Source organism: Diorhabda carinulata, chromosome X (genome assembly GCF_026250575.1).
Source record: "Diorhabda carinulata isolate Delta chromosome X, icDioCari1.1, whole genome shotgun sequence".
NCBI lineage: Eukaryota > Metazoa > Arthropoda > Insecta > Coleoptera > Chrysomelidae > Diorhabda > Diorhabda carinulata.
The window spans coordinates 32,273,381-32,289,051 of NC_079472.1; the positions used below are offsets into that span (position 1 = coordinate 32,273,381).

The window sequence follows — 15,671 nt, forward strand, 5'->3', positions numbered from 1 at the left end:
GATATAGAAAACAAGGATCTTTCCAAATTTGCAATTATGTCGAAAAAGTACTTTCTTCCCACATTGGTACGGATTTATAACAGAATTAAATAAAAATTCGTTTCGATTATAAAGACTACATTTATTTTCACACCACAAAATTAAAAGTGCTCTTCTATAACTAAAACAAATTATAATTGTAATTAATATAATAATTTAATTATCCTCCATCTTTGTATCGGTTTCTTCCGATTTTACTTCCTTCGTTTCTTCCGCCTTTACTTTCACTTCTTCACTTTTAGTTTCCTGTACTTCCACATTAGAAGTCTTATCTTTCTCCTTTTCTTTTTCTCTATCCTTTTCGTCTTTTTTACAGTGTACATGTTCTCGGTCCTTTTCCCATCGCGACTTTTCGACCTCCTGTTTTTTATCTCTGTCGTCTCTGTCTTTCTTGTCTTCTTTGTGCGATGTACTTCTTAATACTGGTTCAATAGTATCTTTGATATCGATCAACGCTTGATGGTACAGTTTAGAATGAGACTGTAAATAATATAGCATTAAATATGGGTAACTTGAACAGTCATTCTTTATACATCAGATAGGCATTCGACAAAATTTAGCTTTCAAAGCTACTAAATAAAATAGAAACTAATGAATGTGAACAGAAAAAGTTGATTGATTAGTAATAGTGTTCCACAAGGAACTATTTATTTAATAAATATGTTCAATGATACTTATAGAAAGTACTGTCAAAAAGTATATATAATATTCACACTACTGAGGGACCTGTACAATATTTGAATTTGATAATTGAGTAAGAAGATTTTTTCGAATCAAGTGAATAATATGAATTTCAAAAATACTAAAACAAGAAAGACGAAGAATTGAATAGGAAGTAGAACCGAAAATCTGATAGATAATAGCACCTAAAGCCAAAAGTGTGGTTTATAGATTAGTAAATTAGTCCAGAATGGTAAAAGCATCATGGTACATGCTAAATCACATTTTATTAACCACATGGCTTAATGTGTAGAAAGACAAAATCCAATGAAACAAAAAATACAACATCCAAAGCCAAAAGGACGGTTTTTGGTATGGTAAATTAATCAGTCCGAAATGTCAAAAGCACCATGCTAAATCAAACTTTATTAACAGCATGATTTCATATTCAGAACGACCAAATTCAAGGAAAATACCATAAGTAGTAGAGTAGAACAAATTAACCCACACATGTTATAATCTCCAACGAATTTTATATAAAGGGTGTTTAGGTTATAAAAAATCTGTTGAACTTACTGTAACTTTGCTTAAAACATCTTCCGAAGTGCGAAGTTTGTCTCTATAATCTCTCACCTCCGAATTGAGATGTTTGATTGTTGAATTAGATTTGTGATATTTATCTGAAAGCTTTTGATTTTCATTTTTAATTTCCGTAAGACGGACTTCGGTTTCAATTCTTGCTTGTTCACTGCGTTCTAATTGCTCTAGAAGTTTACCGACGTCGACTATCGAGCCTCTGAATTTTACAAAACCTTCAACAATACAAAATTAAATTATAAAAGAATAATATTATTGGGCATACAGAAGGGCCTTCGGTTATACATGGGATCTTTCATCTAAGATCTTCTGGTGGATTTATACCTCAACGGTCAAACCTGTTCTCAAAGGGGCCCTGCGTACAGAAAACTGCAGGCTGGATAAACTGGCCATGCAAAAATCTGGACACAGGACACAGTTGAATACCCAATAATTTCGATGGGCAGCGACCAGGGACTCTCGAGTCCGCTATATTGAATAATGGAACCACCTGGTACAAATACGGCTCCAGGAGGAGGCTTCTGCGGAGGACACCCCCCAATAAGCGAATATTTTTCATACTACCGTCTTCCAAGACAAGGTATTCGCTGTGATGGAAAGCGGACGCGCGATTCTCAATCGACGCCACAGGAAGACAGAAACTGCTCAGATAACAGAGCTGCCAACAAGCCATAATGGCCGAAATAGTGGGCTTTAGGCTAGTGCTGAAGTGCAAGAGAGTTCTACAGAATCTTGTGACTTGTGGCTGCAAGATCCAGTTCGTTTGGTTGCCCAATCACTCGGGCAACAAAGACTGAGATCGGGGAACTTACCGATGGGATCAGAGTCAATTCTTGGTGTGGCTGAAAATGTTGCTATCGCCTCTCTCAACGGTCTACTCGCTTGGCGGACTCGGTAGAGATCAATAGAGACGACACACGTGAGACAAATAACTGCTCGGTGTAAACAGGCGCAAAATCGGACTAGTGACCGAAATTCTAACCGGACACTGCCATCCAAGACGCCATGGGCATTATGGACGATCTGGCGAACCGTTGGTGCATGGAAGAGGATCATGTCATCTGTGAGTGCCCTGCATTCATATGAAAACGGTTTAAACACTTGGGCAAGCCTCACAACTTGCATAATGACATCAAAAGGTTCAAGCCGAAGCGTCTGATCGGATCGGTATTTGGTAACGTCAAGTGAAGCACGTCGGGCTTATCTGAAGGCCCCTTGACCGCCCACAATTAACTATAAACTATGAAGAATAATAATTAACCTTACCGTCTGCAGAAGTTGGTGGAGATTTGCCGGGTTGATCTTTAACAGATTTGGTTTTTTGATCGTTTATAAAAATTGGCAACAGGTTTCTGTTACCCAAAGCAACTTGCGATAAGCAAATTTCCTTGAGAGGTTCTTCTTGTGCTTCTTCTTCTCCGTCTTTAGCTTTGTCGGTTAATTTTCTGTAGTGTAACGAATCTCTTACAATAACTTTGCTTATTAGCTTTTTAATTTGGGCTCTGGATTGTTTCAATCCCAAAGTATACAATAAATCTTCCATATCTTTATCGAAAATATATCCGCACTGGGTTTGATCGAAATAAACAAAAGATAAAAGTAAATGTTTATCTTTAGTATATAATTTAATTTTATCTTTTTTCTTTTTTTCTCGTTCTCTTTTTTTATCGCTTTTTTCGCTTTCGTCGTCGGTTTCCTGTTTCTTTTTCTCTCCATTAGGTTTCTTTTCCTTATCGGGTTTTTTATCATCATCTTTTCCTTCTTCAACATTGTCTTTTTTTTCAGTAGACTCTTTGTTGATTTCAGTATTATTTGATTCGTCTGTAGGTTCACTATCCATTTTTTCACCTTCGCCTTCGTTTTTATCTTTCTTCTCTTCTTTTTTTTCTTCCTTTTTTTCTGGTAGTCTGTAGAGAGATTTATATATGTTGAATCCAAAATCTCTGCTCAACATTTCATTAAATAGTTCTGCAAATAAGGACACTTCGAAGGAATGTTCCTTCGAATCCTCAGGTCTATAGTCCAGGAGAAGAGATAATGACATGGTAGTACAGTCAAATTTGCCTGATTTTGCAGTTTTTGACGGATGGATTATAATGTGTGGTTGTTCAGGTAGAGTGTACCTTTTTTCAAGCAAAGCCTTTTCCTTTTCGTCCATTTTCTTCTCTTCGGGCTGTATGGAAAAGAAAATAAATTTTTATGCTTAAATTAAAAATAGTATAAATGATATAATGAAATTGTTTACCTCCTTTTTGATTTCTGTAACTACTGGTTCCGGTTCAGTTTCAACTTCTTTTTCTTTAACTTCTTTATCATTGTCTTCGTTCTTTTCGGCTTCTGCTTTTAAAGCTTTAGTCAATTTAGCCACTAGTTGTGACTTTAAACCTTTGGAATTGATATTCCTGGCTTTCAATTCATTTCTCAAATCGTTAACGACCATAGACTTTGGATCTAATTGAGAATAATGAGTTGGTTCTATTTTATCCAGTGATTCTTCTTCCTAAAGGAATGTTGAGAAACCGATATTAGAAAACGTCCAGAGTTTCATTACAGTAAAATCATTCATACTACCATTCGTATCTTTTCCAAAGCTATTTTGTTATTACTCAAACATCCTCATACTATGGCCATTTTCAGGCCTCTGCTCGGCGTTCACCTAGCATTGTACTTGTCGACATTTTGTGCGTCTAGGTTTGGTTTCACGTGAGATACCATATCAATTTATTAAAAAAAAAATATTTTTATTTTCAAAATTTAAGAAACACTTTAACCGATAACAAATAACCAGCTCAACACGAATTGACTAAACCGCGACGTCACAAAATAAGCCACCAAAAATACATATAATTAAGAAATTAAAAAGGAACGTTTCTGGTGCCTTTTCATCAGCTGTTGATGACATGTCATCACTGGCCTCAGCAGTCGCAGCAGAATTAGCAGCAGCAACACCAGTAGAAGAAGTATCACCGGCAGACGTTGTTTCACATTGGTTCACAATTCTCTCAAACTGCTTCCTGTAGGCGTTGTGGAGACCTTCCCACTCCAACCTGGTTGGTAAGCAACTCCAAACGTCTGGTAGAAAGATCACGACGGTTTCGACACGGGCAGGAATGGTCTTCCCCTTGTGGGTAGACTCGCTCCGACGGTAATACAGTTCCAAGAAACGGTACCTAGTGGAACATACAGTGTCAACAATAGTTATTGTTTATTTCATCCCCTTTTACCAAAACACAAAAAAAATATATATATCATCGCACACCGTTTGAAATATTTTCATTCCTTTATAGGGTTTGATAGAAAAAAAATTAAGTATTAGGAAACTTTAACTAATATTATGCTATATATTTTGAAAGAAAAATTAAATTTGATTACACTACAAGTATATACATAAGTATATTGTAACCAAATATATACAAAATTGATACTTTTATTTATTGAAATTTAAAATTATATTTTTATTCATTTATTAGTTTATTAAAAATATATTCAATATTGGTAAATAGGTTATTGAAAATCTTCAACCATCTAAATTACAATTTACAAGTATGAGTTTCAATAGAATATACAATGGGATCAAATTTCAAAAAGCTGGCCAAAAGTAGAAAAAAAAATCAGTTAGACTAAAGTTGGAAACTGGAACATCTACTGGAGAGAACGCAAGAGAAATAAAGTAAAACTATTGGGGGGAAAAATTCACATGGACAAAAATATGTATCGTAGAAGAGTACAAGGAATGCTAAGAAGAAACAAGTTCTAAATCGAAATGAAAGAAACTATAAAAATTAAATGAAATTACACCAGAGCTACTTTAAAAATCCATATAAGAAAGAGCAACAAAAAGGGGACAAAAAACGCACCCACTCTTGAAGCCTTCACAAAAACTATGTGGAAATAAATCATAGAAACCAATATGGGAAGAGCAACAAGGCTTCCAAAAGAACAGATTCGCAATCATCGCAATATTCATTATCAAACAGAAAAATCTCTAGAATACTATAACAGACAGACAATGGAAGAAAATAGACTTGTTAAGAACGTAAAAATACCCAGAAGGAAGAAGAAATAAACGATAGCGAGAATGCTGGACGCCAAAGAAGACAGTATCCTATTAATATAGTCATCCACGTTAGAAAGAAGAAGAAATTGGCTAAAGTGATTGCTAGAGAAATAGAATCAAACAATAATAGGACACCAACTGGTCACTCACCCTTAGAATGCAGAAAGCAGTGACTGTGGGTTTTGAGGAGAGAAAAATTTAGTTTTTAATAAAAAAATGGAATTGTCAGCTAAAAGTTAATATAATATTATATGATTAATTCAGTTATTATTTTATTCATACAATAAAAAAAAAAAATGACAAAAAATCCGAGCCTAATATTAAGTAATCTAGCCTCAAGGCTTTAAGCCACTATAGAATTTTCTAAAAATCATTTTTTTTATTTTGAATGGTCCCTTAGGATCTCAAAAATTATGTCCCAAAAGATTATGACCGGAAGAAACCTTAATCGTGTTTTTCTCAATAGCTTAGACAATTATTTATCAACTAAATGACTTTTGAATATATTTTAAAAATTATATAAAATTTTTTCTTTATCTCGCATAGTTTATTTGTTATTAGCAATTATCTGACGATTTTTTAAACAAGTTTTTCAATATCCACTTTATAAACGCGCCATTTAGCAAAAAATCAATAACTCACAAAAACCCTACATAAACACTTTAAAAGAAGTTATTAGAGATAATGGAAAAAATTATGATTAAATAAAATTGCTGGAGCTGCTCTTCCAGCCCTAAACAGTAAAAAAAGGAGAGGCCATCCCAAAAAAGCTGCACAAGCACAATTTTGAAAAAAATATTTAAAATGAAATCACATTTATGTGATCTCGATTCCTTTTGTAATATTTCTGAAAAGAAATACTCAAAAACTCTATTTCTTCGACTTACCATCTTAATTGATTTTTTTTAACAATGTATATATAAATAAAGTTTGTTAATTAAACACTTAAATAGACTTTTTCTAGACTTTTTTTCTAAATTTTTGTAAATTTGACATTAAATTCGTAACTAGCGACCTTGCAAGGGATATGTTACTTCATTGCTTTTTAAAGTGTAGGCTGAAATGCAAGGGGTGGTTATTAGGGGGTAAATTTTTGTAAATTTGACATTGAATTCGTAATCAACGACCTCAAAAACCCCAGGTGAGAGATTTCAGATCGGTAATTTGAACTCTTTAGTTTTGATCAGCTTTTTTAGATTTCGCCCCACTATACCAATAGAATCCCACTCCATTTTACCCAAGTGTAATGTAAGAGTGAGGATGCCTCTTTAGCTTTGGTTTGAAGTAAAAGCAACCCACGAAATGTTAAACAGATGAAATGATTAAAATCAAAACAAAAATTCAGAAAACGTCTAAGGATTTCTCTACATTCCCCAAAAATTACAATTTATAAAGCTCATTTCGGATTAAAGCAAATTTAAAAAGAAATAAAAATTCGGAAATTATAAAAAATCAATTCCCACAATTAACAAAACCCAATAAAGTTGAATTATCATTTAATACGGCTCTATTCAAACTTATACTATTGAGAGATATAATTGAGTAGGATGAAGATTCCTTAAAATAGTTTCCAATATTGAATACAGGAAATATGTAAGTAGCTAGTGTCAAAAATAAAAGCAATCTGTTATGAAAATTCAGATATAATACAACATTAACCGAACACAAAATAAGCAAACAATAAACATTCTCAAATCATGCTTACCATTGTGTACAATTAGAAAGATCAATTCCTATTAAAGATTTACACGTCCTTATTGCTGTCCTGATTAAAACACTCGGATCCTTCTCAGGATTTTCTCCATCCAAAGAAGGACTCCAAGCACCACCGATTGCCATTGTTTCATTCTTTCCTCTCAGGCCTACTAAAAAATTGATCAGCCTCGTTGGATGTACATAATCTTTATCATCTACATCCTTATTTTCTGCAAGAGCACAACATTTTTGATACATTTCTTCTAATCCAGGAGTGCTCATTAACATTATTTTAGCAGAAAATAGATAATCAGAGTCTGTTACTTCTGTAACTGGATTTTCTGTCACTGATTCGACGTCTTTGCTCATTACGTGGAATGAACAAGGTTTATTAATTGCAAATGGTTTATCAGCAGGGAAGGACTCTACCCATTTGATATTTGTGTAGAAAAAGTCAGAAGGAATGTACATATTCTTATATCTTCTTTTCAATTCAAGAACATCACCACTATCCCTTTGAATTAAAAAATAATTTGAAAAAACCCATAAAAAAATAGAAATTCTATGATATATACTTACAGATCTAAATTAATTTTAGGAACCTGAACCATGTATCTTGGAATAATCCTAGCCCTTCTTCTCATTCCTTTCGGTGATCTAGATCTTGATTTAGTTCTTTTTCTTATAGGCGACCTCCTTTCCTCTTTTTCTTTTTCTCTTATCCTATCTTCCCTTCTTCTCTTACGCTCTATCTCATCATCGTCTCTATCCCTTTCTCGCGATCTTTCCCTACCTTTTCCATCTCTCCTTCTTCCACTTCTTCCATCTGACTGGTTCATGGAATAATTGTTACCAAAATTTTTTGAGTGTCTTGAATGTGAGCCACCTGAAAGAACTTGGATACGGCTTGCATTCCACTTAAACGGCATATTAGGAGTATATTGCGCTTCTACAAGAACGCGATCCCCTACTAAAGGATGTGATCCTTTTGCACAAACATTCATTTGAAACATGACTTCTTCGTCAACTAAACCAAAGTTGTCATGCATCTGAGTAACTTTTCCAGTGAAAACTCTTTGTTTTCCTGAACCCGAATTGTTTTGATTATTTTGTATTGGGACATTCGTCTGAAAAGCAGTCGGATTTAAACCTCTTGCATTTGGATACGTAACTTGCTGAAATATAGGGTTATTTGCTATTTGGGAATTTAACGAAGCTGCAGCGTTGATAGCACTATTAGCCATTTGCTGAAGTCCCAATCCTATATTTTGTTGTTGGAGACCCATAGCATTTTGAAAAACTTGTTGGTTACCTGGAAATTGAACCATATTACCCAAACCAGCTTGGTTCATCAATTGTGGTTGTAGGGTGTTCTGATTCATTAAGTTTGAGGAATTATTTGATCTTCCCCAAGCCTTATTATTAAAGGCCATATTATTATTCATATTTCGCATTGGGCAAACACAAATTGCAAAACCAAAAACAAAAAATTCTTGTAATGTCAAATTGTCTCCAACCACTTCCGCTTTAAATTTGATATTTTACTTGACATATCACAGTAGTGTTCCGATATTTTAGAAAATGTTATAAGTATCAAACATGAAAAAACATTAGACCACCAAAAGTTTATATTATATGAATCATTTCAAAATATCTATTCGTCATGAAAGAATATTCACCATTTTTTATGTAATTTTCCTGTATTAATTCACAAATATATCGTCACCTTTATTAATAATGTTGTAAACATATTATGCGATTTTTCAAAGATGTTATCTTACTTTTATTATAACTTGGAAATTTTCAATTTGAACTTAATAAGTAGTATATTCTAATTGGAATCGTGGAACATACTACAAGCATTTTGATCAGATAAATTTGAATTACGTAACTTCCGCTTATGTGAGAGAAATTAGAGTTTTATTTTTAATTATCACATTTTTTATTTTATTTATCGGAGGGAATATGCTACAAGCATTATTCTATATTTAAATACTATATAAAAATCAAGAGTGGTATTTTTAAAATACAATACTCAAAATTTAAACTCTAGTGTCGTCACTTCCGTTAAAGATGGCTTTCTCTGTCTGTTCCCGTCTAGCCGGTTTACAAAGCGCATTCGCCGGTAGAGGTGTGAGTTCGCACTTTGTGAATTTTGCTGGCATTAACTTGATCAGAAACTGTTGCAACAAAATGGGTTTACCAAGGGTTTTCTTCGACATGACTGCTGATGGCCAACCTGTTGGAAGGATTGTTATGGAGGTAAGAACAGAGCACGTTTTATAAAATTAGAAATAATCGTTATCGCCTACCATGACCATGCCAACTTGCAAGTCACTAAACGTTGGGATTAATAAATTTTTGACGTTTATTGTTGCCTTAAATGTTTAACAATAATTACATTTTAATAATTCATTCAATGAAATATATTAAAGTTGAGCTTCGCGAAGATTTTCATTAAATTCTTGGTAGGTGGGTAATATGGAAGGCGTTTTTCTTCATGGCGTCTTGTCATTACTCATTTTGGCATATATTATAGTATCATTTTATCAACTACTGCTAATTTAATACAGTAAAATGTTCAAGTCGATAATTTTATGATTAATCGCCTAGCTTTTTTTCTATTTGATTGTTAGTATTAAATTTCTTAATTAGGTATGAATCAAATTTTTAAAGATTTCACCAAGCCGGTATTTGCATAAATTTATGGCAATGATATTTACTTATCTGCTATTTATGTTCACATCACATGGAATTTAAATGAATGTACTGATACGATTTTATATGGTCCAGGTGATTACTGCCATGGAAATTTCCAACGACCATGAATTTGATCTTGCTAACAAATCGTAATATTTAGACAATTATCTATTTAAAATCGCCTTTTTGCTTTTTTAACGCTTTTTTTTTCATTTGTTTCCTAATTAAATTATTTTTATACATGTATATGTATAACAGATGAAATGTAGGCACTTATATTTTTAAAATAGTATAGACTTTTCTTATTTCATTACAAAGTATGGTTATTTTATGATATCAACTGTGATATTCTGTTTTTATTTATATGGTAATTTTTAATCTTTATGTGATTCCACGTGGATTCACCACTACTTAATATATTAATTTTATATATAGGAAAGTAGATACTTCTACCGAGTCGCGTCCTCTAGGACGCTATAGAATTGGCGCTTCTCATTCCAAACTTTGTAAATTTCAAAATCTAAGTAAATAATATTTTTTTAAGCTACTTATCAATTTGGAAGATTACTTATTTAAAAGTTAATATTACTCCACAAAAAATTTAGCTCCTTAACATTATATTGATTAAGATATTGCTTATCCACTTTCAATTTAAAGTTCAAATATTTTAATTCTATTGATATAACCTCACTTCTAGTTGCATAGTTTGAATTTATGATATGAAGCTATAAAAATGGCGCAATTTGGGATGAGTTGTAATTAACATTTAATGTTTAGGGAAAATTTTCGATTTCAATTTTCATAAAATATATTCTTTTTAATATCTATGTAATTTTGTTAAGAAATATTTTCCTGATTTATTTTTATATTGCAACATATGTTTCCTGTAATTTCAATATTCATCCATCCACTCTGTTTAGAGTTTTATAGTGTTTTATTTCAAATAAGTTTCGTTATAAACAATTATTTATTTGGTTCTAGCTTATCTGTATTAATATATGTTAATAATAGATTTGATAAGTTAAAACTAGTGATTATTTCTCATTATTTTTATTATAATTTCATTTTATTTTGACCTACAACTTTTCCCTTTTAAAATTTAAATGCAATCTAATAATAATTTGGATTTTTCAAGAATTTTAATATCCATGGAAATGGAATATTTTTAATATTCAGTACTTCAAATTTTTTCCCCCATATTTCTGTATCTGCCTGGTTTAGGATCGTAATAAGAAAAACACGTTAGTTTAGCGTGTTTGAGGTCGTAGAATCCATTTATCGACGTTCTAGATGTCTGAAATTAATAATTACGGTTTTACCAATAATTGGATTGTTTAACTATAAGTTCTGCTTTTTGAACTGAACTATTTTTAGGAGATGGGGGCTTTGCTGGAGAGGGGAAAGTAATTCTTGTTCAAGTTTTTAATTGTTTAACTGTTTCTTGAAGTTGTTAAACAAACAGAGAAATGGATTAAATTTCTGGTTAGTTTAGGTTACTTTTTTAATATAATCCACTGTCATCTTATATATTAAAAAAATTGATGATTTCCATTCACAGTCCGTTCAGGGGTTCTACCCAACCGATTTGCTAAATTTTTTTTTCAATGAAAGGTATTGATGCACAGATCAGCCATCAACAATCGGATTTCATCTAATTTTCACCATTCTCAAGTTATACTCAAATGCGATTTTCCCCTGTACATTACTTATGGGAGTTCTTCTATTCTTCTATTCAAGATAGATCTATATCTCAGGTTCTAATATAGCTACAGAGTTCGTTCTTTTCTATTATAATGATTTCTGATACTTATTTAATGAATTCGATGCGAGCGAAGCCGCGGGTAAAAGCTAGTTTTTTGTAATTCATATATTCAGTTTAAAAATTAAAACCGATAAATAGATTCTGCGACTTCGAAAATGTAAAATTAGCGTGTTTCATTACGATTTAAAGCTGGAAAGTATTTTCATTTTTTCATAGTAAATTCCAAATTTGTATTGAACATTTGAAACGGAATTTGTATAATAATTATGATTAAATAGCTCATTAACATTTTTGTCTCACAAAATCCACAAATCCTCTTCTATTATTTGTCATAGCCTACAAATTTTACATTTCCATATAAACTAGAGGTCATAATAGTGTTACTCATAACTATTTTTATGAAAAACTTTGTAGTGGTAATTGCCTTGGAAACAATTTGAATGGAATAAAAATAATTTATGAATCATGTGCAATAAATTGATTTATATGGTATGTTTTCTATATTAATGAAAATATTTTTATCATACCAGCTAAACATAGCCATATATTTGAAAAAAAAAATCTCATTTTATATCAGCGTGGTTTGAACAGACATTTATAATACAGAATTATTCTAAGAGGATATTCTAAAAAAGATTTTTTTCTGCTTAAAAATCGATTCTATTATGCATTCTAATGAATTGATTATTCATTTAAAATTTAGGTTAGTAAATGCTTGTTAATTCAAGCATTTTCGAAATATCGATCATTTAATTAATTGGTTCTTATGGATTTTTCAATTATATATTATTAAATATATCATTTGGGGGAGTGACATTCCGTTTATATAATGAATATTAAAATTAGGGTGCTCAAGGACATGATCCAAAGTTGAATAACATTAATTGAAGTAGTTTAACTTGTCCCTAGATTAAATACTACCTAGACACACACCTTTCATATAACAATTATTTGGGTATTCAATGGGACTTAGCATTTAGCATGTGTTGTGAATATCTTCAATGCATTGCAAATTCAATTCTTTGAAAGATGTTTAAATTTGGGGAATATAATAAAAAATGAAATATTTGCAAGATTAGATAGATATGAGTGCTGTAACTGCAAAATACAGGAGCTAAAGATATACTTTATTGGATAATGAAGCAAATCCCTGTTAATGGAAGTCTTTTAATCCATAAATTTGGTCATAATAATCTACGAAGTGTACTTATTTACAATGTTCATTTGGGTTCCATTTTTCCGTATAAATCAAGGAAAACGAAATCTGTTACAGTTAAGAAATGATGTAGTCCCTAAAACAGCCGAAAACTTCCGTGCCTTGTGTACTGGCGAAAAAGGTTTTGGATACAAAGGATCCACCTTCCACCGTGTCATTCCAAACTTCATGTGCCAAGGTGGAGATTTCACCAACCATAACGGTACCGGAGGCAAATCAATTTACGGCAACAAATTCGCCGACGAAAACTTCACACTAAAACACACCGGTAATTTTTTTATTAGATCAAGTTTGAATTAGAATTTTACAAATTTTTTGTTGTTATTAGGTCCCGGAGTAATGTCCATGGCTAATGCCGGACCTGATACCAACGGCTCCCAGTTCTTTATCACTACTGTTAAGACATCTTGGTTGGATAACAGACATGTCGTTTTTGGAACAGTAGTCGAAGGTATGGATGTTGTCAAGAAAATTGAAGCTATGGGCTCTCAATCTGGTAAAACATCCAAGAAAATCACTGTAGCTGACTGTGGTCAATTGTAAATTATGTAATTTTTTTAATGTTTCCTAGAATAAAATATCTTAAGTGGTTATGAAAGTTTTAACATTCAAATATTTCTAGTAGGTAATTATTTTACATCCCCTCGTAAAACATAAGTTTTACGAGGGATCCTCCTCCAATAACAGGTAATGTTTTTATATTTTTTTTAGTTTGAAAAGTTAACAAGCAGCGAGTTAATTTTTGAATTGTTGAATTTATTTGATTAATTGCAGGAACAACTTTTTGGTATGGAAAAATAACTCTCTTTGAGACCAAATGAAATTAGTAGAAATATCAGATGCCTTTAAAAAAATTTAGTTGCTTTTTGACCTAGGAAATTAATTAAATCGGATTTGATGTGAATTTTTAATACGGTATCTCAAATATCGACTATTTTATCACCGAAAAAAATTAATAAAACCCATAGAGGGCAATTTTTAATGAAATACTAGGATCATATGTTCCCATGTCATTTGACATCAATATTCAAGATGTAGCATTGAAAGATTTTTATGGCTTAGTAAATAGAACTAAAACTATCTCTAGTTCGATTCTATGGTGGAAATAATTTCCTTATTCAATTAAAAAATTATTTCCTAGTGAAAATACTCTTACCATTAACAATTTTGGTTCTAAATGTGTTCTGAAAATAATATTTCGATAATCCCTCGTAGGGGTAGGAGTTTACAAATTTAGATGCACTAAAATATAATATGAATAATTTCTTTCGTGCTTAACTAACTCTCGCATTTACTATAACGATTGCCCTAATTTCATAACCATTTAAGAACAATATTTTGACACTCGTTAAGCACTCTTAACATAGCTTCCTTGTAAAGTTTCCATGATTTATCTAGTAGAAAATCCTAGTGACTAGAAAAAAATTTTATGTTGCTGAACAAAGTACCGTAATTTCCTAATAAACGCAACAAATTATGAATAAATAATGGGTGAGTGATTAAAAAAATAAGTATTCCGATAGATCATCTTAAAAGAGTGTCAATAAATAGGATACACCCAATTTAAATGCTGTTAACGTTCCCTTGGAAGTAAGTTCAAATTTTGGTGTACCGTCTTGAAAAAACTAAATAGATTATTAATGATCTGATGATGATTTATTCGTTAATAATAATAATAATGCCATTAGATTTAGGATTATTACTTGTGCATTTAAAATATTTTTAATTTTTTGGTGTTGATCATCGTAAACGTATAACTGACTTATTAAAAAAAATCGCAGTCGGTTTGTATTAGAGTCTAAATGTTTTTTACCAGAAATGTAAGAGGAATGAAATAAATCATAACCAGCTTTTTTGTTTTATTTCCAATTTTAATAAAATTCTTATATAAAGGTTCTTTTTGTATTGGATCAGCCTCAGCAGCTAGTATTTTTTTTAACATTAGTGCTTTTAATGATAATAGAGCTTAAAAGGGTTTACTCGAGCTCCATAAAGATTTATTAGATTACAAAGAATGATTAGGAAGATTAAAATTCCTCTTATTACGATTTCCGTTAAAATACACTGCTCAAAATTGGGTTTTAAGTCAATTTTGTGAAACTTTGAATATGATTCTTTGAAGCAAGTTAATCAAAACTACCTCGGAAATATCTGAAGTACTTCCTTGGAGGAAGGGAATTGATTTTGACCAATTGTTTTGAAACTTTGCACAATGATAGTTCAAATCAAGCCTATCAAAACTTTTATTAGGCACAAAACCTCACAATAACCTTCGAAGTCCAAGAGACGGGGCTCTGGACAGTTTCTTTGAAGTTTGGTACATTGACAGTTCAAAGAAAGTTGATTCAAAGTCTCAATGGGTACAAAACCCCAAAACTACCCTTGAAGAGTCTTCATAAGAGTAGGGTTTCAGCAAGTCTTTCTGAAACTTGACACAATGAAAGTTCAAGCAGCTGATAAAAGTCTCAACGAGCACAAAACTCCCCCTGAAGAGTCTTAGAGTACCATAAGAGGATGGGTTTCGGTGAGTTTTTCTGAAACTTGACACAATGATAGTTCAAAACAGGCTTATTGAAAGTCTGAATTGGCACGATATCCCCAAACTACCTCCAAAGAATCCAAGAGAAGAGTCCAATGGTACCATACGAGGATGGAGTTTAGCCAATTTTTCTGAAGCTTGACACAATGATAGTTTGAAGCAAGCTGATTTAAAGTGTCACCGGGTAGTTAAAGGAGTGGGCGAGTTGCATAAGTAGCTTCACGAACATTAATCAATTAAGACAAGCTGAAACAGTCTCTGCCATTAAAGGCAAGGTTGACAGTTCCGGACACTTTACATAATGTGTAGCAGTCAAGTCAATTGAGGCAAGATTAAATAGTCCCGGCGACTTATTTCAAGGTTGAACAGTTCCGGATACTTAAGAAAGGCCAATCTACGAGTATTC

The 15,671-nt window shown here is 32.1% G+C and overlaps 2 protein-coding genes across 2 annotated transcripts; one reads left to right on the forward strand and one right to left on the reverse strand.

The window, feature by feature from the left end:
* Positions 1–120: 120 nt before the first annotated feature.
* LOC130901426 (cell division cycle and apoptosis regulator protein 1-like) lies at positions 121–8,577 on the reverse strand. The gene is made up of 7 exons (XM_057812818.1): positions 7,628–8,577; positions 7,059–7,562; positions 4,175–4,466; positions 3,542–3,796; positions 2,563–3,469; positions 1,276–1,511; positions 121–519 (listed from the first exon to the last, which is right to left on the reverse strand). The coding sequence occupies exons 1-7, from the start codon at positions 8,500–8,502 to the stop codon at positions 196–198; spliced, it is 3,393 nt and encodes a 1,130-aa protein (XP_057668801.1). The 5' UTR covers positions 8,503–8,577; the 3' UTR covers positions 121–195.
* A 333-nt stretch (positions 8,578–8,910) lies between these two features.
* LOC130901556 (peptidyl-prolyl cis-trans isomerase) lies at positions 8,911–14,576 on the forward strand. Its single transcript, XM_057813027.1, has 3 exons — positions 8,911–9,310; positions 12,784–12,994; positions 13,055–14,576. The coding sequence occupies exons 1-3, from the start codon at positions 9,122–9,124 to the stop codon at positions 13,267–13,269; spliced, it is 615 nt and encodes a 204-aa protein (XP_057669010.1). The 5' UTR covers positions 8,911–9,121; the 3' UTR covers positions 13,270–14,576.
* The last annotated feature ends 1,095 nt before the right edge of the window (positions 14,577–15,671 follow it).

What these genes read in the sequence shown, in the direction of transcription:
- LOC130901426 (XM_057812818.1), bottom strand. Translation starts at nt 8,502, where the DNA reads ATGCGAAATATGAATAATAATATGGCCTTTAATAATAAGGCTTGGGGA. An exon ending in CATCAACAGCTGATGAAAAG is followed by an intron (nt 3,797 to 4,174) that starts GCACCAGAAACG and finishes ACATTCCTTTAG; the next exon opens with GAAGAAGAATCACTGGATAA. An exon ending in TTACAGAAATCAAAAAGGAG is followed by an intron (nt 3,470 to 3,541) that starts GTAAACAATTTC and finishes TTTTCCATACAG; the next exon opens with CCCGAAGAGAAGAAAATGGA.
- LOC130901556 (XM_057813027.1), top strand. Translation starts at nt 9,122, where the DNA reads ATGGCTTTCTCTGTCTGTTCCCGTCTAGCCGGTTTACAAAGCGCATTC. An exon ending in TTGGAAGGATTGTTATGGAG is followed by an intron (nt 9,311 to 12,783) that starts GTAAGAACAGAG and finishes AATCTGTTACAG; the next exon opens with TTAAGAAATGATGTAGTCCC. An exon ending in CTTCACACTAAAACACACCG is followed by an intron (nt 12,995 to 13,054) that starts GTAATTTTTTTA and finishes TGTTGTTATTAG; the next exon opens with GTCCCGGAGTAATGTCCATG.